This window comes from Oryza glaberrima, chromosome 8 (assembly GCF_000147395.1).
Source record: "Oryza glaberrima chromosome 8, OglaRS2, whole genome shotgun sequence".
Lineage (NCBI taxonomy): Eukaryota > Viridiplantae > Streptophyta > Magnoliopsida > Poales > Poaceae > Oryza > Oryza glaberrima.
The window spans coordinates 1351167-1374618 of record NC_068333.1 but is presented as its reverse complement, the minus strand read 5'-3'; the positions used below and the strand labels follow the sequence as shown (position 1 = coordinate 1374618).

Below are 23452 nucleotides of genomic sequence, written 5' to 3'. Positions count from 1 at the left end.
AGAGAGATAGACCTTGCGCTTTGCCCTCCCATGGCGTCGCGTCCGAGGCTTTGAACCCTAGCGCACCAATGGCGACGGCGACGGCGACGGCGGCTGCAGCCGCCCCGGCGGCGGTGCCCGCGCTGGTGTCCCCCTTGTCCCGCCGCGCCTTCTTCCCGCTCCCTCGTCGCGCCGGCCCCAAATCGCTTCGGTAAATTCACCTTGCCGCTTTTCGGACCGGGGTTGTTTTGGTTTGTGGATAAGTTTGAGATTTTTTTTTTTTGGCATGAAATGAAGGGTCTTCGCGTCGGCGGCGAGGCGACGTGGGTTGGTCGTGGTGGCGGCGGATGCGGCAGCGGCGGCAGGTGGCGCGGAGTTCAGCGACGAGGAGAACCCCTACGAGGTGGAAGCTGAAATGAGCAGTTTCCCCTAAACTTTTATTCGCTCGGTGGACTTGTGTTTTGATTTTTTGCGCTGTTGGATTGTTAGATTCTGGGTATTACCCCGCTTGATAGCTTCGACCACATGAAGCTGGCCTACAAGAGGAAGCACAAGGAAGCGGACGAGAATGGAGATCAGTACTACCTGTCAAAGGTTCTGTATTGTGCCGAGATTGTATGTTTGGGCTTGCAATGTTACTGTTATTTTGTTGCTGATATACTTGTTGTGGTTTCAGTTGGAGAAGGCATACGACACTGTGATGATGCAGCAGCTGCAGTATAGGAAGAAAGGAGTAACATATGGTTCTGTTCAGGTCAGATTTCTATAAATGCAGAGGCACCCAAAACTGCAAGATTTTAGAGTGCTTTCCTACATATCCTATTTGCAAAAGAAACAAGTTTTGTGAGTATAGTTTTGTGAGTATTCGGTTTACTAGTGCTTATCACAGGATTATAACACATAAGATGGAGGCAAGTAACTAAACACTAAAACACATGCTATGAATGGCACCATCTCGCACTGGTGTTTATGAAAATTAGGGGACCAGTTACCACTGCATTGAAAATATATAAAGAACTTTGGAAATGGATAGAGGATCAAACAAGGCAACAGTTGTTATTATATCCAGACATAAGTCACCTACTACAGTTAGTTTATCCACAAACATTTTTTGTTCTATTGATAAACTAGTAGCTCAAAAGTCGTCTACATCATTTCCTACAATTACAATTATATTATCCAGTTATGATTTTATTCACTGGTGCCCTGGTTTTTGTTTCCACTGTCAGGTGTCGAAGGATATCAAGTATGCTGATGACCAGCCAATTGTTCCTTGGGGACCTAGGTACCTTTTTAATCAAGTTTATTATTAGAATACTATATTTCATTAGTCCATCGATAATCTCTTTGGGTGTATGTCAATGATTGATGTGATGCATGTTTATGGAAAATAACAAGCTTCTATCTTTCATATAAACACAGCCATGAAGATTTGGTAGAGATCATAAGAAATTTGAATTGCCCTGTTTCTCTTGCGAAGTGGATGAGGCCGCTGAAAGGCAGGCCTGTCCTACAAGCTTTGCCCTATTCAGTTTTGCTTTCCTCAGCTGGTGTTTTGTTTTCATTTCCATCTTATAGGACAAGCATTGTACATGAGCAGTGAAATTTCCAGGCCCCCATTGGATGGCCTATTCAGCCAAAGAAAAAGCCAAAATTTAAATTTTCAAACTTAATTTTGACATTGATTTTGAGATATTTTCAACGTAGTTTCTTTTTCAGCATTGGCTTTTAAGTCACCGAGAACACATATATAAAAGTTTTACCTACAAATTCATTTTTATTCTCTAATAAGCCGTTTTGGCTTATTACGAAAAAAAGCCAAACGATGAGGCCCCCAATGTTCTAGTTCTGCATGGACAGCGAAATTGTTGAGAAGGATATGCACATAGAATGCTTGTTATTTAAATTAAACAGAAACATCCATTTGAATCCAATAACTAGTGGTTGATATATTCTTCTTGCAGATCCTCCAAATCAACAGTAAAGGACATGCGCATCAATTTAGGAATATCAGCAGCCATTGTATGCAGCTCTTCTCTTAATATTTAGCACATGCCTATATCAACTAGTGATATAATTCTGACCTTTTTTTTCCTTTTTTGCAATTTTGTGGCACTGTCTTCCATATCTGCAAGGGCTCTATATCATAATTGTTATAACAAAATCTATCTATTTTTAAAGATATTGATTCTTTGGGGTTTACTTATAAGTTGGGAGCATGCTTCTGTGCGGTATAATGTTCTTGTAATATGTTAGTTTGAATGCATGCACTATTATATAGTTCTATCGTTGTGCTCCAGTCCAAAATAGATGCTGTCATGCTGCTTTAGCCTAAACAAGTTTTTGTTCAGATACTTCTTGTTTTGATTTATCTAGGTAATGTTTCTGCTTGAATGCCCTTATTAAGAGCCCAAAGGTATATAAGTCCTATTGGATTATCTATAACCACGCGGCTAGGTTACTTTTGTTTAAAACCTTCATATGTTTCCGAGGTCAATTAATAAGAGTAAACATGTTGTTTCTTTTTGTAAAGCTAGAATTGGCACTATTTAGACAATGCGAGTAACACTCCTATGTTTTTGTTCTAGACAATAATGCTTTGAGGATACCTCTATCTCATTGGTTACGATTTTCTTGCAAAAGATTTTTATTTTTACTACCCTGCAGGTTGTTTGGATAGCTATCATGGGCAATGCGGACTGGAAGCCATTGCAGTTCCTATGTTTTGCTTTCTTCTACAGAATACTTCAAAAGCTAAGGGCTACTGAACCACCAATAACGCCAATATATAATGTGAGAAAATATTTCTTAGTCACCTCTATTTACCTTTTTATGAATCATGATACTGTAATTTGCACATTTTACTGTGGAGTGCCATGCTGCTGTTTGCTACTTCCATAATTATCAGTTTTTTTTGTCAAATATAATTAATGTATTTTTACTGAACCTGTTTTATCATTTGACTTCGCTTCCATTACCTGATTCTGTTGTAAACTGAAAGGCAATTAAACAAAAGAAGATGCGCAGAATTCCGTCCCCCAAAAGCTTTTGTAATTTTTCAAATGGGGTGGTTCTTACTGATGATGGGTACCATCATGAATTTATTTTATATTAATCTTATGACCGTTATTTGAAATGATTAGACAATGGTCATATGATCGCATCCTGGTGTTTTCTGCAGGAGTATGGTGAGGTTGAAGGACGTGGAATACGAATGGCAAAACGAGTAGTCCGTGCTTTGGGTTTGATATTTGGATGTGTATTTGCTGCGTCATTGGTAAGCAATGCTGGAATTTTCTTGATCTGCTGCTGCCATGTTATCTACCTATCATAATATTTATCAGTTGCCTTTTGGTTTGGTTTTCTTTGTATGAATCTTTCCAGGGTTATACAGCAGCTGTTAACGTGATTGAGTTTTCATGGCAGTATACTCCACGCATTGTTTATTACTATCAGGTACAAAAGAATATGCACTTTCTTTTTATCAAATGCAAAGATTTGTAGATCTATCAACTCTGTTCAGAACCATTGCCTACTATTATATATAAAAAAGGGAAAAACTAACTACCTGGTGATTTCTTCCAGGAGTTGATTGTTACAGCAGCTACCGCTGCTCTGCTGTACATCACAGCCTCATACTACCGGTAAACAGACAGTGGAATTACAGTCTGGCTAAGAGAACCATGAGATGTTAGGATATGAGCTGAGATTCGGTGAGTGGCACACTTGTGGACTGGTGTTACCTCAGGCATTAATGGAGAGTCAAGAGTTCACAAATTTTGAAGTATAATTGGGCCGGCTTTTGAGTTAGATACTGTTGAATATGCGCTTGTATTTGCACAGTTGTGAACCTCCTCACTGGGCGTAAGGCGTCGGCTGATGAAAAAAAAAATAGTGTGCATATTTTAACAGAAATGTAATGTATGAGATTATATCAGATTCTGGTATTTTCCTTCCCTTTTTTTTTCCTTTTGAGGGTGAGAGATTCTGATTCTTGTTAAAAACTTGACGAGTAGCCCAACAAAATAACTTGACAAGTACTTTCAGGCTTCAGCGGTATGCTAAGCGTTAAGTTTTGCGCTTATCACACTTCTATGTTAGCTGCATCTGTGATTACCATGTGCCAGAAGCAAAATTCTTTCCATACAAGTACTATTAACTTTCTAAGAAAAATAATTTGATATTATCGAATACCATGTCATTTAGACAAACTTGTAGCATATAGAGATGGCAGCCCCATTGTTTGGCTGTTTGGTGGAATAAGCCAAACGGCATATTCGCAAACGGAAAGTAATTTGTGAAAGGCTAAAAAATAAATTTCGATAAAAAAAAACCCTAAAATCAGCTCTAAATTTAAGAGTGAAAATTTAAATTTTGGTTGATAAGCATAAGCATTAGTAAAAAGATGAGGCCGTCTATATTGTCACTGTTCACCGGATCTTATCATTCCTTTCTTTCTTGTATACGCACGAAAGCTGCGTATCATTCCATTAAGAGAGAAGAAAAGGAAAAAAAAATCACGGCAAGGGGAGCTGAAACGCCACCACTCATATCAAACACAATAACACATACAAGCTTTCACCGAGTCTAGGGACTAACCTATCTAACGATTCAATTGGTTTCCACCATTGTCAGTTAAATTACGGAAATTTAGTTAGCAGAATATTAGTGCCTAATGGCTGACAGTACTGACCAGTGACCAAAGATCACCTGGTAATGGTCGATCACCATCAAATTTCACCTCAAGTAGGAGCACTTGTGATTTTGTGAATACAAATAAGCTGATTATTTCTTAGCTACAAAAGAATGACATGAGTTTTCTTTCTCACATGAGATTGGCTTACGAATTCCACAAAAGAAAAAAAAAAACTTTACATACTCCTGTACGCGACCCGAAAACGCATAACCGATTTGGATTCTAACACTTCAACAAATTTGGCGTGAAGCTACAAATATCGCCAATCCGGCAGTCAGGGCAATGAACCAGTGTTACCAAGCCCAGCTATCATGCCTGTAAATGTGGCCACTGCAAATCCAAGCACCCCACCAGCAAAAACCTGAGAAATGCATCTTGAAATCATTAATGTGTTTCACATATGTGCTAGAAATCAGAATATCATCTTATGCAATAACATGCACAATTGACTTTCTAAATTGCTAACATATACATTCAAGCAACAGATCAAACCTGAGCTGGTGTGTGTCCAAGGAGTTCTCGGAGTGGTCTTGTTTCAGCCAGTGGATGCTCCGATGGGAGTTCATACACAATTTGATTCAAGACCTAACATGTTAAAGTAGTTAGAACTGGAATGCAATTTAAGCATCCATAGAATTAAAGAAATTATGGAGATATCCAACAGAAAAATCGACAACATCCTTCTCAACATATGATAAATACTAGGAATAACATGGGCTATTAATTCAGACTATCACAAACATATTAAAGCATGTGCATATTTCAAATAGAACCACACCCTTCCTTCTCTCTCCAGCAAATGACTCGTGTCCTTTTGCTTTTAATTAAATGGTAATAGAAACGTGAAATATTCAGGTCATACCTCTGCTTGCTTCCCTGCATGTAGCCTGACACCAAAAGCATCATACATAACCTGCAAGTAATTGCCGAAAAGTTAGCAGCTTCCACCAAGTGAAAAGAACAATATAATCCATGATGAAAATGCAGCATACTGCATTTCTGAAGCAGATGACTGTAAAAATCCATAAGAATCACAATCAATTATGTGAGGATGCTACATTGCCAGGTGCGGGACAGGTAGGGTGAGAGCTAAATCACAGGACACTTTCAATCTTTAAGGAAGAGGCTAGCTGTCAGCTGTTTGTATTATTGCGATGTCCTCGACTGATTTTTGTAGTGCCAATATAAGTAGAACAATCATAGTGCTAACATGCTATTGTCCTTCCTTCCACTAGTTTAATCAACTAAACAAAGAAGGCCTGATCAATTATAATCTCAGGATACATCTTCTCTTCCATATTGCAATAAAGCGAGAAAAAAAATGCAACCTTGCTGCCATGATTATCAGAGAAAATTGATTGAACCAGTTGAATCGGATCAAGATTTAAAATGGATTGAACCAGTTAAGAGAACTGTAGAAAGAACATAGTAAATTTACTCGTTCCCGACCAATCAACTACTAGTAATATTCCAAAAACCAGTGATCAGATCCACACCCCATTAACAAAAGCCTGAACATTCGGATGAAGAACTAACCACGGACGCGAAGATGGCGGCGGTGGCGAAGAGCGAGCTGCCGAACCCTTCCTGGAGGCCGACGGCGACGGCGAGCGCGACGACGGTGGCCGAGTGCGACGACGGCATCCCGCCGGACCCCACCAGCTGCTTCGCGTCCCACCGATTCTCCTTGTACCTACACCACCCCCCACCCACGCCAAGGTCAGGTCAGGTCAGATCCCGCCACGGGGGGAGCTCGGATCCAGGTCAGTGTGACGTACCATGTGGTCAACACCTTGATGAACTGCGCGATGGCGCCGGCGAGGACGGCGGCGACGAGCGGGCAGTTGCCGAGCGCGGCGAGGTAGGAGAACGACGGCGCGTCACCCTCACCCGCTCCCACCGGCGGCGCCAGCACGGAGGCGGAGGCGGAGGCGTTGTCCCCCATTGGATGGAGCGGGCGGGTTCTAGAAGCTTCTGGAAGATCTGGCGCCCGGCGCGGTGCGGGGAGGGGAGGCGAGCGGCGGCCACTCGTCGGCGTCGTCTGCTGCGTGTGCAGGTGGAGGTGAGGGTTCGTGGGTGTGGCCGCGCGGAAGGTGGAGGCGAGGGCCGAGGGGAAGAGGAATTGGTCGGGTCCGAGCTGGCATGTGGGCCCGGCTAGTTGGTGACACTTTGTGGCTGGCATTTTCTTCTACTCTCAAGTCTGAACAGCTGCGTTTGAGAGCTGAACATGGTGGTTTTAGTTCGCGAAAAAAAAAATTTAGGTGTTAAATCAGATGTTTGATCGGATATCGGAAGAGGTTTTCAAATACGAATGAAAAAACTAATTTCATAACTCGTCTGGAAACCGCGAGATGAATCTTTTGAGCCTAATTAAACCGTCATTAGTATATATAAGTTACTGTAGCACTTATGGCTAATCATGGACTAATTAGGATAAAAAGATTCGCCTCGCGATTTCCATACAAACTGTCCAATTAGTTTTTATTTAAATATACTCTATGCATGTGTCCAAAGATTCGATGTGATGTTTTTTTGGGGGAAAAATGGGAACTAAAGTAGGCCTCTGTATTTGGCTGCCTTTAAGAGTTGAAAGAAGAGTATATTTTCACGCACATATTTCCCGAAATGTTAAACTGCGTATTTTTTTATAAAACATTTTATAGAAAAATTGCTTTAAAAGAAAAATTAATACACTTTTTAAGTTTAATTTTTTTTGAGAAACACGATACAAACGCATGCGTCCACAATACGCGCCCACTCACCTGTACGGACATCTTCGAAGGACTAGGCCCACGGATGTCTCACTGTTGACGGGTACGTCATCTACAACTGAAAAAATAGTTAGTTGTAAATGCGAGCACCCGAGTCAAATCTACGGTTGGATTTGAACCCGGATGGACTGGTTTCACCACAAGAAACCTAACCAGTTGAGTTAGCTCACTTCGCAAGTTTAAAATAATTAATTACGCACTAATAGCTTATCTTGTTTTTTATATCTTCTTTATTCCTCTCTTTTCAAACACAGAAAGCTAACCAGATGAGTTAGCTCACTTCGCAAGTTTAAAATAATTAGTACTTAATTAATTAGGCAGTAATCTAGCTTACCTTGTTTTGTGTATCTTCTCTATTCCTCTCTTTTCAAACACAGCCAATCTTTGCAGTTACAAGGATACCTGATAGATATATGGTGGCATTTGAATTTGATGAAGAGGAAATACTAAGTTGGTGTATGTAAAACGAGAAAGTCATTAGCACATAATAATTAAGTTTAATTATTATAAACTTGGCAAATGGATATATATTTGATATTTTAAAGCAACTTGTATATAAAAGTTTTCTTATGGAACGTACCTTTTAAGTAGTTTGAAAAGCGGGCTAAGTAAACAGAGGTAATTAAATCTGAATCTCAATCATAAAAAAACAGGGTAGTAGGTTGAAAAGCGTGCTAACACGGAACTAGTCTCTTTTTCTTTTTTGAAATGTTAAAAATTTCTCAATGAGTTGAAACTGATTACTGAAAAAATAATATGGAAGAAACTCATGTATTTCTCTACCTCTTTTTTTACACGGTATTTCTCCATCTCTAACGCTTTAACAACGCAGTTCCGTCCATATGTCCTCCCGCTCCTACTGAAGCATTCCAGTTCTTTGAAAGAACCATAGGCATGAGGAAACAAAAAAATAAACCGGCTCCAGAAAAAAAAAATTCGTTTTGCTAACCCATGAGATCATTATGATTCTCCATACGAGAAAACAAGAAAAACACATATGAGAAAACTAGTTCCGGATCAATTTTGGTTACAATGCGCGAGCAATTATCATATCATTAGAAGAACATCTATATATACATGTTGTTCTAGAATTTTCTGTGACATTTGATACCTATTGTGCATCGGAATTTTATGTGTATAGGACATATTTCATACTATGAAATGTTAAACCCGTATACTTGCATGAGCATTTGGTAATGGAGAAACTATAATCACATGAGATATGTGCATTAGTAGACCCAACACTAAAATTTAGTCCGAAAAAGTGCAATGTACTTTTTATTAATGAAATAAAATTTATTATACATGAACTGTATTACAATTACACTTGTCAGAATGTATGGTCCTAACTGCAATGCAATATCAACAATTATATTCCTAATTTTCCATGTAATTATATAATTTTACAATTGAAATAATCTTCACAGAATGTGTTCCCTATTTCACAGATGTCGTGCTTGATCATACCCCTTTCCCTTTGTTGCTGTCATTGTAATTGCATTTTGCTTAGGCGGCCAGGACAATCAACAGTTAGGCGTTGCATTTTTCTTAGGCCGTCGAGACAATCAACAATTAGGCATTGCATTTTGCTCAGGCAGTCAGGACAATCAACAATTGGTCTGAAGAAATAAAGTACTAGTTAAACTAGTGGTCATTAGTTAACATCACAAACTTATATTTAGTATTTGCTCTTTTAGTGACCAATATTTTGTTGTTAGGCACTTAGGATCTTTGATTCATTTATGTAGAATCTTTGTTCATTTATGTAGACAAGTTTCAACGAAGCCTTTACTCTCTCCCTTATAGTATCAAACAATTAAACTTCTACCAAACCAAATGGCCAATTAATCACTTGGGCTCACTCCTCGCCCTACGAGTCTTGATTGATTGAGTCCATGACCCAATCAAGTCGGACAAATAACTAATAACAGGGGTAGCGAGATGTGCCTTGCGTCCTTAAGCCAATTGTTGCCATCATCAAGTTGTGGGGGCAAAACCATGGCTTCTTCATTTTCTCGGGAGATTAGGGGTAAAGAAGAAGAGGGAATTATAGCTTCTAAGTTGCTTTTCCGGTCATGTCATACGCCAATGTCATGGCATACCATAGGAGTAAGTATACCTTCGGATATGTGCATACCTACTTTCAATGAATACATTTTAATGATGCACTAAAATCAATAAAACTCTCAATAAATAAATTATTCATATATACCTCCGGATATATGAAGCTTTTAAAGGTTTTTTTTTCCACTAACCAACATCGGACCACTAATTGTTATCCACTTAAAACATACATTCAGGACAGGTTTGGTTTGAGGCTTAAATTTGGCTTACCAATATTTGTAAATTTCAATAGTGTTCAGTGTCTATTTGGTTTGAAGCCAAATTTTGATATGCCTAAGAAAATAGGCCATTTCAATAGTTAACTTATGCTATTTTGGCTTCAATCCAAATACAACTTTGCCTTCCCAAAATTAATCATGCCAAAACTTACCAAAATTTGGTATTGTCAAAAAATTAGTAAGGCCAATTTAGGGGCCTGTTCACTTTGATGCCATTTTCAACCTTACCAAATTTTAATAAATTTGCCAAAAAAATGGCTACATTTAATTTGCTGCCAAATTTTGATAACTATATAAGAGACCATGCCAAAATAGCATCAAAGTGAACATGCCCTAGGTCACAAACCAAACCAACCCTCAACCTTTTATCATCAAAACCTTGCGGATTAGCATTAGCTTATCCCTGGAGGCCTTTTTTTAATCAGAAAAAAATCTCATCGCAGAAGTTTTTTTTTTTTGGGCAATAGGTGCTTCTAACAAATGGTAAAAGGCCTAGCTAGCCCCGAGGACACGCAACCGCCCTTACCACCGTCCACCCGAAAAATCCAACGGCCAGGATATCCCCCTTCGCAACAAGCCGCGCAGCCCCCGTCCTAGTCACTGCCACGTGGGCCCCACAGCTCAGCGACCGAGCAGACACCTAAAACCGCCGCTTACAAATGGGCCCCCACCCTTGGCGATTCGAGCCCCCAAAGCTCGCGAGGTCGAGGAGCTGAAGCGAGAAGAGAGAGAAAGAAAGAGAGAGATAGCCGAGCGCGGAGACAGAGGAGAGAGAAAGAGAGAGAGAGAGGAGAAGCCGTAAGCCTAGCCGCCTCCTCCTCCTCCTCCTCTCTCGCCGCCCTACGCCTCCCCCCGCTCGAGGAGGGGGAGAGCTCTAGGGTTTCGCGGGCGGCGCCGGCGCCCGGGGGGTGCGCGTGGGAAGGCCTCGAGATCTCGCGGCGGCGCCGCCGGGTGTGGGGGTGTGGGGGCGGCGGCGGCGGCGGAGGCGGAGGCGGTCGGTGAGTTCGTTCGTTCGCTCGCTCGCTCGCTCGATCTCTCGCCGCGGGTGGTGGTGCCAATCGAGCTGCTTCGCCCCCCGGATTCGAGGGTTTTGTAAGGGGCCGCCCCTCATCCGTGGCGGCCGTGGAATAATAAGCTGGGCCTCCTCCCCCTCCTTGAGGGGTTAGGGTTAGGTTTTTGAGGAATTGCGGGTGGATTTTCTTTGGTCCGGCCTGACGCGTGAGGGGGGTTTGCGCGCAATGATGGGGAAGACGCAGAAGTTCTCCAAGGGGCACCCGCTCGGCTTCGTGCCGGATTACCGGCACGGCGTGGAGACGGTGGGGGAGTCGAAGGGCTGTATCGGGAGCCCGGAGCGGATCGTATCGGGGAGCTCGTGTGCTGTGCCGAAGAGGAAATGCGGAATCCTGAAGACAGAGGATGGAGGGGAGCTTCCGGGGTTCAATGTGCCGCGGGACGTCTTCATGCTGCCGAGGATGTCGCCTTCGGATAAAAAGGACCTCGAGATGAGGCTCCGCAAGGAGCTTGAGCAGGTTAAGGCCCTACAGAGTAGGCTGTTTTCGAGGCCGGCTGCGGTGAGCATGAATGGCGGGGCGGCGTCAGCTTCTGGAGACGTAGTTGCAAAGAGAAACGATGCGAAGCTTAAACGGAGCAATTCAGTGCAGTCTGGCAGAGGAGTGCCACCATCAGCAGCCACACCTGTGGTCAGGTCTGCAAACTACGCAGAAGCTTTTAAACAATGTGGCAACCTTCTGAAGAACCTCTTCAAGCATCAGTGGGCTGGTCCGTTCCTTGCGCCGGTTGATGTTGTACAGTTGAACATTCCTGATTATTTTGACATAATCAAGAAGCCAATGGATTTGGGTACCATCGAGAAAAAGTTGAATGCAGGCATGTACTCTACACCTTGGGATTTTGCTGCAGATGTGAGGCTTACTTTTGACAATGCCGTGACTTATAACCCAGTCGGTAATGACGTGAATTTAATGGGCAAAACTTTGAAATGTATTTTTGAAACTAGATGGAAGTTTATCGAAAAGAAGCTTCCTTCACTAGATGATAAATTCTCTGTGAGAAGAGAGCCATCACAAAAGGGTGCAGTTAAGAAAGATACCATTGAGAAAGATTACCCTTCTGAGAAAAAGCACTCGACAAAAGGTGTACACAAGAAAGATATGTTTAAAAAAGAGGATGCTTCAACTAAGCCAGCTTTGCAACCAAAGAAGAGAAAAGCTTCTCCCTTGGTTCAGGGTTCTCTTGAAATACCTGTAGTAGAAGCTGATAAGGTCCTTGATGATGCTCAAGTGGTACAGCCTTCTAAGGTGATTGATGATGCCCAAGTGGTGCAGGCTTCTAAGGTGATTGATGATGCTCAAGTGGTGCAGGCTTTTAAGGTGATTGATGATGCTCAAGTGGTACAGGCTTCTAAGGAGATTATGACGGACAGACAAAAGTATGAGCTAAGCGTAAGACTTCAATCATATGGTGGGTTGATTCCTAATCATGTAGTTGATTTTATAAGGAGCCACCTTCCTGATGATAATGAGGGTGATGAAGATGAGTTAGAGCTTGACATGAATGTCCTAAGTGATAGTACATTGTTTGAACTTCAGAAGCTTCTTGATGACTATGATAGGGTAAATCAGTCAGGAAACCCTACAAAAGATGAGCATCGTGAGGTTGAGGTGGGTGCTGTTGTATTATAGTTATCTTTTTCATCGGTTAATTAGCTGATTACTGTTTTCCAATCTGTTTGGCAGTTTGAAAGTGAATATGGGCTTAGCAACTCATCGATGCATCATGAAGAAGGTGTACATCTCATTCTTTGATTCTTTATGATAATTATTGCTTTTGTGGTTTTGAACTTTTATATGCATGTTTGTAGGTAATGAGCTCGTTGAAGAAGATGTTGATATTGGTGGGAATGATCTTCCACCTTTGACGTATCCTCCTGCAGTATTTGAAAGTGAAACTGCAGAAAGAAGCAGCAAGCATAGCACTTCTAGCAGTTCTAGTAGTGATTCAGAATCATCCTCCAGTGGTATGTTGTTTATGCAATCTATTATTGTTTTACAGTCGCTAACTTTCTGTCTTCACTTCTCTTCTGATGCTGAGTTCAGTAACATGTTTTCAACAGCCTGGGCTTTATAACCTTCTTAAATTCTATGCCATGTTGCGTGATACAAATTGATGGCCTTATTGATACTGTCATCCTTATTCTGTGATGCTGTTTTAGTACTTGGTCTGTACATGTATATAGTTTACAAAGTAGATAGAAGTTCAAAGTCTTAACTTTGAGATCTTATTGATATGTCTGGACTGTTTGATTCTTGTTTAGTTCAGACTCATCCCGATGTTTAATATGCCGAGTGTTATTTATTGCAATCCTGTATTAGCTATTGGACTGCACCAAAAAGAACCTAAATTCTCATGCGTATGTGCTGCAAAAGTGGACAAACAAGTCAGCTGAACATTCATGTCAGTGGGCAAGTATTGCAATTTTTATTTGGCAATTGACATTGACTCTTTTGACTGTTTCCTTTAGGTGCAAGTTGGTAATCATCCTTATACAGTATTTAGATTTTTTGAAATTCTGTGTTTCTTTTATAATTTATTTCGCAACTCTATCTCTCAGATTAATATGGTATGTTCATGATCTTTGCTCTATGAGAGTCCTTCAATTCATGTTTCTTTTTGTTCACATCGATGATCACATACCTTGAACATATATTTGCTTGAATCTAGACCATAAGGCCTGGTTATTTCCTCCTTGTTTCCCCTTCTGTTTGCCCGTGCAATTTTGTAAATGCTATCAAACCACACCATTGTGTAAATCATGTTAGTCTTGAACAAGTGATTCTACTCCCTCTGATCTCAAATATAAGTCGTTTTAGCCTTCTCAGCTCTTTACTAAATATAAGTCATTTTAGAATTTCTAGATAACTTTCGACTACTTTTCCTTGTTTTCCCTTGGTAAATAAATGATATCTCCCTAACAAAATAAAGCGATTCATCTTTCCCAATGCAATATAAATGGAGAGCAACAACGTCATTTGATTGTTTTCTTAATTCTTGTGCCCATGTCTAAAACATCCATATAGTACAGTTCCCGTGCGTGCAGCTATTCTGAAGTTAAAAAAAAATACAAATATAACTATCCAAAACTTAATAGATTGCACACGTAATATTCAATTAACCGGCTGTCAATATATACACATTTCAATCAATTGAACCCTTATTGTTTCCCCCTTGAAGGGAAATTGTATTTTATTTTATAGTTTCTTGTATATCCTGTCTGTCCTGATGAAATGTATATATAACACTTCATTTTTTGTTCCATTTAAATAGTTCATTTTTTGTTCCATTTAAATAGCTAATCTAAATAGTCATTCTTTACCGGACCAACAGATTTATTGATGTCTTTATGACTGATTATTCTGGTGCAAGTTTACTGAATTCAGCTCTGAACCATCAAAATACAAAACTTCGATTAAAATCATATATTATATATATGGAGGTGCCTAAGCGTCCTCTTGTTATGATTCTCCCTCTAGTTACAATATTGATCGTTTGGACATTGACATGGCCTATAAAATGCAACTTCGTCCAGTAGCATCTGTTGGTCAAATCCTAGGATACCATGGTATTACGGAAACACATTTTAAGACAAATCTACGTATATCATCTTTTATAATCCCAGTGTATAAATGTCCATATAAATACCAATAGTTGAAAATGTTTGACTGCATGCAATACTAAAAAGACACATCCTATGATCCCTTGCCCCTTGGCGCATGAGTCATGACATCATTCTTTTTCTCTCTCTTTTCATTTTCCTACCCTGTTTAGACTTTCATGTCCAATGCATTTATGTTTTCCTTTTCCTTCTTTACCTCTTCAGATTCAGATTCAAGTAGCTCTTCTGGAAGCGATCTGGATGTCAATGTTCCTCCATCAACAAGTGGGGCCAAGGTGCTTATCTCAAAAATCTTGGGGACAGTGAATGTCTTAGAATTTTGGGACATGAGTTGAATTTCTCAATGGTTCCTCTCTTTTTCACATGCAGGACAACACGCAATCTGCGGTTAGGTTGGATCAGGAAAACGGTATGGTGCTTACCCTAGTATTCCCCCCGTCCCAAAATATAATTACCTTTAGCTATGTAGCTAAAGGGGCTATATTTTGGGACTTGAGGGAGTATTTTGGAGCCGAACGCATACACTTGATACAGTTGCACAGTCCATCCTTTAAAAATTAACACCAATAACCTATTTATGTTATTTTGGGCTGAACAGGCAAACGAACCGTTATTTTCTACTATCTCAAGTGATCCTAAGTGCTACATCACTATGCATTTATACTGGATCCATGCTGACCAATAAAATTTGTTGAGACAACATGTCTGTCTTTAGCCAATTTATTCAGACTTGTTTTAACACACCAAATATCAAACTGATGTGGTCAGCTTACATGCTGGGTCCATTATTGTGACCCAAACAAGTCTAACTCCTAAATTCATTTTAACCATCACATGTCAAACAATTAGAAGTAGTAGTTGATAGACTGCATTTCATGTGTTCTATTGTTGGGTGTAGTCGGGTTGGACAGTAATTTAATCTATTTATGTTATTTTGGGCTGAACAGGCAAACAAACCATTATTTTCTACTATCTCAAGTGATCCTAAGTGCTACATCACTATGCATTTATACTGGATCCATGCTGGCCAATAAAATTTGTTGAGAAAACATGTCTGTCTTTAGCCAATTTATTCAGACTTGTTTTAACACACCAAATATCAAACTGATGTGGTCAGCTTACATGCTGGGTACATTATTGTGACCCAAACAAGTCTAACTCCTAAATTCATTTTAACTATCACATGTCAAACAATTAGAAGTAGTAGTTGATATAGACTGCATTTCATGTGTTCTAATGTCGGGTGTAGTCGGGTAGGACAGTAATTTAACCTTTCTTATCCCACCAAATATCACACTTTCTGGGAAATGATTTATCCAGATATCATTACACAGGCTGATCGTTGGATGTATGTGTTACCTTTGGTCAATTCATTTAAATATCTTTTGTAAACCATTTGCACTTTGATGTAACTGTCATAGATATTGGAGCATTTATAGGAACAGCGTGAGATTCAGCAGGACCCATGTCTGCTTAACTTTTTATGCATAGTTTTCTTTGAACTTCTGCAATTCTAGAATAGCTATTTGTGTCTTGTGTACTTCAACGTCTTCCTCTTATGATTACAGATCCACTGAGCTCGACCAATCTACCACAACAAAGTAGTGATCCTGTACCTATTTCTGCCGAAGATGAGGGTAAGCATGGAATTTCTTAATGGTCTCATTGAATACCCAAAGCCTTATATATATATTCATCTAAATATTTCAGGGGAGAATGTGTCTGAGAAACAGGTCCCCCCTGCAAAGCAATACCGAGCTGCTGTTTTGTTAAACCGCTTTGCTGATACAATTTTTAAGGCTCGTGAGAAAACTCTTGATCAGGTATGCATTGGAAACTTTTGATTGAGAGCACTGTTGCCTGGGCAGCTGATGACATTGTTAGTAATCTTCACATGATATTATTAATATCAGGTCGCGAAAAAGGATCCTGAGAAACTTCAACACGACATGGAGGAGCTTGAAAGGTTACGAAGAGAAGGTGAGAAGGAATTGATAACTTTTTGGCTGATAAGCCAAGTACACTTCTGTGTATTGAGGCGCGGTCTTCCTTACAGAGAGAGCTCGGATACAAGCTGAGGCAAAAGCAGCTGAAGATGCTCGCAAGAGAGCTGAGGCAGCAGCAGCTGCTGAGGCTGCTGCAGAAGCTAAACGCCAAAGAGAACGTGAGAGGGAAGCGGCTCGTAAAGCCTTGCAACAGGTAAATCATGGATGAGATTCTGGCCAGAAGCACTATACTCTGTTAACGTACATACTTAGTGTGAATGCTATTGACCCTGCAGATGGAGAAAACTGTAGACATCAATGAAGGGAACCTCTTTTTGAAAGATCTTGAAATGCTTGGAACTGTTACATCAGGTGAACAGTTTCCCAGCTCGGTTGGTGAGACGAGTCCAACTCATACGCCTGAAGGCCTTGGATTTCAGCTAGGTAGCAACCCTTTAGAACAGCTTGGTTTGTATATGAAAAATGATGATGAAGAGGATGAGGAAGGTGAGTCTGCAGATGAACCAACGATTGATGTTGAGGAGGGCGAAATAGATTGACATCTTATAGACCATTTTTGGATACATAAGGAGGTCAAGCATGACTGGGGCGGATGCTTCTAACGTTTCCTGTCTGCACAGAAATTTGTGAACTGCACTAATTTTGGGAGCCAAATGATAGGTTGGCAAATGTGTGTGGGAAACTAGTCCATCATGCGTTTCACTATCAAATGAAGTGAAAGCTTTCTTGGAATGAGTTTATGGCCAGCCATGAAGTGATGGTCGTCCGCAAGTGCTTTTCTCGATCAAAATAATGGGTTGTTTTGAGGGCGATGGTCTTTTTGATGAGAGAGAGGGAGAGGGGGTGGAGGTTCCATGGCTTCAACACCTTATGTGTGAGCCATTTTTGAGATAGTCTTTTAGTGGCATTTGCTGTTGTGAATGTAATCTTGGAAACTGTACAAAAAGGATGACTGATAGATGGAAAACATTGTCCTGAGCTATCTTGTGCCCATTCTTTGAGAACTTGAATGATTAGTCTGTCTGAACATTGAGGCGTCTGGTAAAAGTGCCCATTATGCATGCACTAGCTTTTATTCATCCGGATGTATGTGCCATCCTACTACTGCCCAAGAGCTTACCCTTGTGTTACTGTGGAAATCAACCTTTTTCTTTTTTTGGATTAGGTTAGAAATATATTTGGAAGGTCTTGTTGGCAGTCAGTGATGTGAGTGGTTAGTTTCTGAGAAACTTTCGGGGTTCAATGTTTGAGAATGGTACGCATTCTCTTCATCCAAATGTTGGTTGGATCCATGTAGAACTTTCAATTTATTTTGTATTACAAACTTAAAACGAAAGGCCCATTCAGCTTTTTTTTTAAAAAAAACCCAAATTTCATGATAACTAGTTCAACTGTTGGTAAAGGTGATAAGAGTAAAACTGGTGCTAGTTTCAACTGTTGGCACTTGGCAGTATCCGATCGATTACGGTGATAATCCGAAGTTGCGGTTTTAGGGCAGCATGCCAAGATTCAGGGTAAAAAATCGCAGCATGTGGTAAATATGTACACGCAGTAAACTTGAAAGCAAAAGAATCAACCAGTAATTATCCATCCCTTTCATCTTTCTGCACACAGTTTCCATGTCCAGCCTACAATATAATAGTAGATTGAAATATAAAAACACAGTATGATTAACCCAGCGACAATGCACAAACACAACCTCTTTGTTTTTAATTAAGTCACATAATTAACGACTGATGCATGCATGACACGTCTCAAAAGATCATCGTCGTAGTGACAATGTATGAACTTGGTGCTGAACTTTCTTCTTCCTTTGTTGGCTAAAAAAAAAACTTTTGCAGTAACTGGTTTCATCATGTGTGCCTATGAGTAGAACTTGAACTTGCAGCCACATGAGATTACTATGATGAACATGTAATCTATGAGTAGAACTTGTATGTCTTGGCATCTATGATGATCTGCCGGAGTCCTCCGATTGGTGACAGGATCATGAGCATCACTCCAAGAATGATGCAGATCTGAAAGAGAATCAGTTGAAAAAAACAAATCAGATCAGAATGCAAGATCAAGCAGAGGCATTTTCATTTCAGACAAAAACAGGGGAGAAGATTGAAGAAAAACAGAGCATAATTAGTTTGTGTGTTCTTACCCAGTTGGTGAACCATGAGAGACTGAACCTTCTTGGCTTGTAGATTGCTAGCCACATGATGCAGGGAAGCTGCCAAAGAACACAGAAAAAAATAACCGTCAGTTCTGAACTCTGATCATCTCTCAGACTCTCACCCATCAAAACGAAATGATCAATGGAAAACTTACGAAGTAAGTAGTTGGCGCGAAGGCGAATCCACCGAAGAACCCAAGCAATCCACCGAAGAACGGGAAGGTGATCGCGATGAACATGGTGAACGCTGCACAGATTCCAGATCAGTTTCAGCCATGCCAAGATCTAATAAAAAATTCAGTTAAGTTCAGATGATGAACACTTGAACAGTGCTTACCAACGTAGAGTGTTCTTGCGATGAGGCGAAGCGTGAGGCCGGGAGGGAATCTGAGCTTCTTGACGAGCACGGTCTCGATCATGTCGAACACCGGCATGGCGTAGATCTGGTAGCTCCCGATGACATGGATGACGACCATCATGTTTGCGAGCGCGATGAGCCATTTGGGCCTGGAGAGCGTGATGAGGATGTTGTCGTCGACGTGGTTGCCGAACGCCCAGTATCCGACGAGCGCCACGGGGAAGTAGCAGAGCGCGACGATGATGTAGGCGACGACGACGCCCTTCCACATCGGCTTCTTGGACGGCTTCTCCGGCGTCGACGGGATGGTCGCCTGGATCTCCAGCACCACGTTGTGCCCCGCGTACGCGAACGCGACGTCGCCCAGCGCGCTGAAGAAGCCGAACACCTTCCCCGTCGACGTCGTGGCGCGCAGGTGGTAGTCGACGTCGGCCACCTTCCCCTTGTCCACCGACGCGCCCCACGCGATGGTGGAGTAGCTGAGCGACATGACGGCGGCGGCGAGGGACACGCCGGAGATGGAGTTGAAGTTTGGGAGCTGCGAGAGGACGAAGTGGACGGAGGCGAAGATCATGATGAAGTAGGTGAGCTTGATGTTCTTGCAGCCGTGGCCCTCGCAGAGCACGTCGTGGAACTTCTTCAGCGACTTGCCGCCGGTGACCATGTACACGATGTTGACGCCGACCTCGACGACGAGCTGCTGCGGCACCACGATCCAGAGGCCCAGCTTCTCGCCGAACGCGTGCTGCCCGAGCTCGTGGTACCTGTCGAACCGCTTCCCGGGCACCATCTCGTGCATCTCCACCATCTGCCACAGCGTGTAGAGCGTGATGATCCATGACAGGATCAGCACCGCGATGCCAGGTCCCCTGCAAAAATTCAAGAATTCAGTTAGATTAATTTCTTGGTTCGTTCGTGTGTTCTTCGTTCAGATGAAGATGAAGAAGATAGTAGGACTGACCAGCCGAGCTCGGACATGGCGTAGGGGAGGCTGAGGACGCCGGCGCCGACCATGGCGGTGACATTGTGGAAGGCGGAGTACCACCACTTGGCGTTCCTGGACGACGTGATGGGAAGCCAGTCGTCGATCGCCTTCTCCTGCGCGCTCCGGCCATCCTGCCACCATTGTTTCGCCATTGATTAATTCAAGCTTGCTACTTTGCTACAGATGGTTGATCTCAACAGTACTAGTACAGACTACACTCTATGCAAGAAAGGTTTGTTCTTCTTCTTGTTCTGAAGAATTCGGCTCTTCTTTATACATCAATATGTACGCCGAATCGGGAAATTTTTCCCAAACTGTTTCGCATTTTCACTTTCGGTTTTTAGCAACATGGAAAAGTAGCAAGTTGTCCCATAAATGGAATATCTTTGTTGGGCCAATAATTCGCCATTTCAAAGTTTCTATTCTTACGTTTTTTGAAAATCGAGATTTCGAATCATTCGAGTAATGCTTTTAATACTTTTCAATGTGCTATAACGTCGTCGCCAATTCTGTAAAACTTTAATTCTTGAATGCCTGGCTAAGTTTAGAACGGATAATTATGCGCGTTCATGCTTTCTTTTTCTGTCTGATTTATCAAGCGAGACTTTGCAAATTTATATATTTGTTCTCAAGGAGAACAAAAATGGCTAAGTTTAGAATGGATAATTATGTGTTGATGCTTTACTTATCCTATAGTAGAATTCCTATAGGATAGGTGTTTTGTATAAATATTTGTAGAACAAACATATATATCATTTGATAAATTATGGAGTATGATTTATCAGTTGAGACTTTGCAAATATATTCTTTTATTTTTAAGAAGAACAAAATATCTAAGTTTAGAATAGATAATTATCTGTATTGATGCTTTCTTTTTTTTTCAATGATTTATAGGTTGAGACTCTGCACATATATATTTTTAAGGAGAGCAAAATGACTAGGTTTAGAATGGATACTTATGTGTATTGATTCTTTCTTTTATTTTGTCGGAGTTATCCATTGAGAGATGCAAATATATTTTGTCAGAATAAAAAATCCACTAATCAAGGGGCATGATTTTCAAAGCTCCACCATGGACTGTGGAGGCAAGTTAGATTATCTTAAAAAAAATCTTCATACAATCACAACACTAATAGACAAGTGACAGATCAGTGGCAGGACTTTTCAATTCAATGACACGCCATGTTTGAAAATTATAATGCAGAACATGAGACTGAACTAGTGATTTATTTTCTTGTTGGCAGTTGACTTTATCACATGGCCACTTTGCAATAGAGTCAATGCTATGAGCTATCTGATGCTTATCAATGACACTTCAGGAGGATAGAAATTTTTTTTACCTACCACGCCAAGCTCACCTAACGACAGTAATACTTTTATATCAAGTAGAGCACACTTAGAGTGATGCATGATTATCTAATAATGATTTGGGGATACAAAACTAGGCTGAGATTACAAAGTTTTGATTCTTAAGATAGGACTTGAAAACTAGAGCAGAGAACACCAAATTTCTTCAGACTAGTAACAACTTGCTTCTAATATACCCAATCTTTTAACATTTTATTTTAAGATAACACCCGATCTTTTAACTAACATCTTGCAGCCTTGTTATTGGAGTTTGTGTCCAGCCAATCTGTTTGGGTTAATCAATTTGTCGTGCTCACCATATGGGTAATTATACTAATCCATGTTATCAGAAGTTTGCCAGAAACTGATGACTATTCCAATGTACTCCATAGAATAAAATAGTCTTCCAAAATAATGCTTTCCTATACCTTTTTGGGCTATGGAAATTCCTAAAAATGTCTCTCTCCATCATCTGGAGTTAATCCTAAAAATATTTTCCTAAGAAATATATATATATATATAAGAATCCGCGTCCCAGATGGGCTACAGTGTCATACAGTATGGCCACGGACAGATCCTAGCATGGGCAGCTGTTATTTATAACAAAAAAGAAAATTCATTGCCAGCCAAACATAACAATTTCTTGGAAATTTTCCATGTGATAGGTGTTTTTTTTCTGATAGGAATTGCTGGTCTTGGAAGCTAAAGCGAAATATAGAACTGTCAGTGTACTGTGCAGTAACAAGGATTTCTCAATAGGCCAAACAAGACAGCGACCATGTGAAGGAGACACTTTTATTTCCAGTTAGTACCTTTCTATGTAGTGCATTTAATTTCTAAAAGGCTAAGGAAACGAAATTTCTGCAAGAAAAAATAGTGCAGTTCTGACTTCTGACCATGGTAAGAAATTCAGTGAGAATTCTGACTCTTACAGCTGAACACTGAAGAACAGAGTGGTAGGGATATAGTACAAACAGCCTGTAAACAATATCTTTTCGAAAACAGAGGATTTTTAAAAACAATTCTGCAGTTAAGGCAAAGTACTGAAACCACACCGATCCTATGATATGATAGGTAAATATATATACTGTTCCTCATATGTTTGTGTTCAATGAAGAAGAAGAAAAAGGTGAGAAAAAGGAGTGAGAACGAGCTGCAATCGATCTCCATTTTCACATGAAGAAGATGAACTAGGACAACTAGACAGGTGCTGCCAAGAGGCTGCAAGGTGGGGTCCTCCGATTGGTGTTGCGATGCCGGCAAAGGAGAGAATCCTCCATGAAAAAGGAGTCCAAAACAACACTTTTTGAACTCTACCTTTCTCGTGTGCAAAGGTATCTCAAAAATGTTCCCTTTTCATCAACTGAATCAACGACGGCATGACCAACTCTTTGCTTGTCCATTTCATGCCCTCCCGGCTTCTCGCAGCTCGACATGAAAACTCCTCCAAATTTAATTTGATCTTTAATTCTTTCCGTTTATTTTTGAAAAAGCAAAACAACTCTGCCGATCATCTTTTCATAGAGAAACGGTTCTAGAAAGAAAGAAAAAGCCCTTTTGGTTGTTGTTTTTTCTTCTTCTTTTATTTGGATAAATTAACAAGACTGGATGGTCATGGCTACCGACGAAAGATCAAGATGAAGAACACAAACAACAAGTTCAGAAACACACATCGATCTCCAATGGAGACAGACAGAGAGAAACAGAGATGGATGCTGATGAACAAACAAATACCTTGGCCGGTGGGTAGTTATCTGCCACATGAGTCCCCATGATCACCTGATCTCCTCCTCTTTCGTCTACCTCTTCTTCTTTTGCAGCAATGGAGGATCAGAGGAAGAAGAAGAAGAAGAAGAAGAAGAAGAAGAAGAAGAAGGGTTGCTGCAAGGAGGCCGGCAGATCAGAGTCGCCAAGTCTCTACTTATAGAAGACGAACAAGAGGAAGAAGATTATTAAGCCCAGACCCCAGTGAGTTGTGAACGTGAAGAAGTTAACGCCAATGGCGACTGGGTTAGTTGACCGTTGACTCCAGCGCAGCAGCTATTTTTGCGTCGTAATTTCACGGATATTGGGGAGGAATTAATGCTCTCAGTCTCAGATGGGGGTTACTATTA

At 40.9% G+C, this 23452-nt stretch overlaps 4 protein-coding genes across 4 annotated transcripts; 2 read left to right on the top strand and 2 right to left on the bottom strand.

Annotated features, from left to right (window-relative positions):
• The first annotated feature begins 13 nt into the window (after positions 1-13).
• LOC127782487 (protein CHLOROPLAST J-LIKE DOMAIN 1, chloroplastic-like) lies at positions 14-3936 on the top strand. Its single transcript, XM_052309688.1, has 10 exons — positions 14-190; positions 277-382; positions 469-573; positions 656-733; positions 1209-1264; positions 1944-2001; positions 2647-2772; positions 3161-3256; positions 3364-3435; positions 3565-3936. Exons 1-10 carry the CDS (start codon positions 69-71, stop codon positions 3625-3627), a joined length of 882 nt encoding a protein of 293 aa, XP_052165648.1. The 5' UTR covers positions 14-68; the 3' UTR covers positions 3628-3936.
• Positions 3937-4741: 805 nt separating this feature from the next.
• LOC127782488 (uncharacterized) lies at positions 4742-6791 on the bottom strand. Its single transcript, XM_052309689.1, has 5 exons — positions 6454-6791; positions 6212-6368; positions 5538-5588; positions 5168-5260; positions 4742-5036 (listed from the first exon to the last, which is right to left on the bottom strand). The coding sequence occupies exons 1-5, from the start codon at positions 6618-6620 to the stop codon at positions 4950-4952; spliced, it is 555 nt and encodes a 184-aa protein (XP_052165649.1). The 5' UTR covers positions 6621-6791; the 3' UTR covers positions 4742-4949.
• A 3711-nt stretch (positions 6792-10502) lies between these two features.
• On the top strand, positions 10503-17516 carry LOC127781230 (transcription factor GTE9-like). Its single transcript, XM_052308161.1, has 10 exons — positions 10503-12469; positions 12545-12593; positions 12670-12825; positions 14686-14756; positions 14851-14890; positions 16050-16118; positions 16192-16304; positions 16395-16461; positions 16538-16680; positions 16763-17516. Exons 1-10 carry the CDS (start codon positions 11027-11029, stop codon positions 17024-17026), a joined length of 2415 nt encoding a protein of 804 aa, XP_052164121.1. The 5' UTR covers positions 10503-11026; the 3' UTR covers positions 17027-17516.
• Positions 17517-18044: 528 nt separating this feature from the next.
• On the bottom strand, positions 18045-23251 carry LOC127781231 (lysine histidine transporter 1-like). Its single transcript, XM_052308162.1, has 6 exons — positions 23073-23251; positions 19968-20122; positions 18986-19875; positions 18804-18895; positions 18637-18705; positions 18045-18505 (listed from the first exon to the last, which is right to left on the bottom strand). The coding sequence occupies exons 1-6, from the start codon at positions 23109-23111 to the stop codon at positions 18407-18409; spliced, it is 1344 nt and encodes a 447-aa protein (XP_052164122.1). The 5' UTR covers positions 23112-23251; the 3' UTR covers positions 18045-18406.
• Positions 23252-23452: the final 201 nt, after the last annotated feature.

Bases quoted from the DNA above. Each gene is read 5' to 3' on its own strand.
- LOC127782487 (XM_052309688.1), top strand. From the start codon at position 69: ATGGCGACGGCGACGGCGACGGCGGCTGCAGCCGCCCCGGCGGCGGTG. The intron at 191-276 runs GTAAATTCACCT...CATGAAATGAAG, and splicing joins GCCGGCCCCAAATCGCTTCG to GGTCTTCGCGTCGGCGGCGA. The intron at 3,436-3,564 runs GTACAAAAGAAT...GATTTCTTCCAG, and splicing joins GCATTGTTTATTACTATCAG to GAGTTGATTGTTACAGCAGC.
- LOC127782488 (XM_052309689.1), bottom strand. From the start codon at position 6,620: ATGGGGGACAACGCCTCCGCCTCCGCCTCCGTGCTGGCGCCGCCGGTG. The intron at 5,261-5,537 runs GTATGACCTGAA...TTAACATGTTAG, and splicing joins ATGCAGGGAAGCAAGCAGAG to GTCTTGAATCAAATTGTGTA. The intron at 5,037-5,167 runs GTTTGATCTGTT...TGCATTTCTCAG, and splicing joins TTGGACACACACCAGCTCAG to GTTTTTGCTGGTGGGGTGCT.
- LOC127781230 (XM_052308161.1), top strand. From the start codon at position 11,027: ATGATGGGGAAGACGCAGAAGTTCTCCAAGGGGCACCCGCTCGGCTTC. The intron at 12,594-12,669 runs GTGTACATCTCA...GCATGTTTGTAG, and splicing joins ATCGATGCATCATGAAGAAG to GTAATGAGCTCGTTGAAGAA. The intron at 16,462-16,537 runs GTGAGAAGGAAT...TCTTCCTTACAG, and splicing joins TGAAAGGTTACGAAGAGAAG to AGAGAGCTCGGATACAAGCT.
- LOC127781231 (XM_052308162.1), bottom strand. From the start codon at position 23,111: ATGGGGACTCATGTGGCAGATAACTACCCACCGGCCAAG. The intron at 18,896-18,985 runs GTAAGCACTGTT...GAATCTGTGCAG, and splicing joins CGCAAGAACACTCTACGTTG to CGTTCACCATGTTCATCGCG. The intron at 18,706-18,803 runs GTAAGTTTTCCA...GTTCTTTGGCAG, and splicing joins TCGCGCCAACTACTTACTTC to CTTCCCTGCATCATGTGGCT.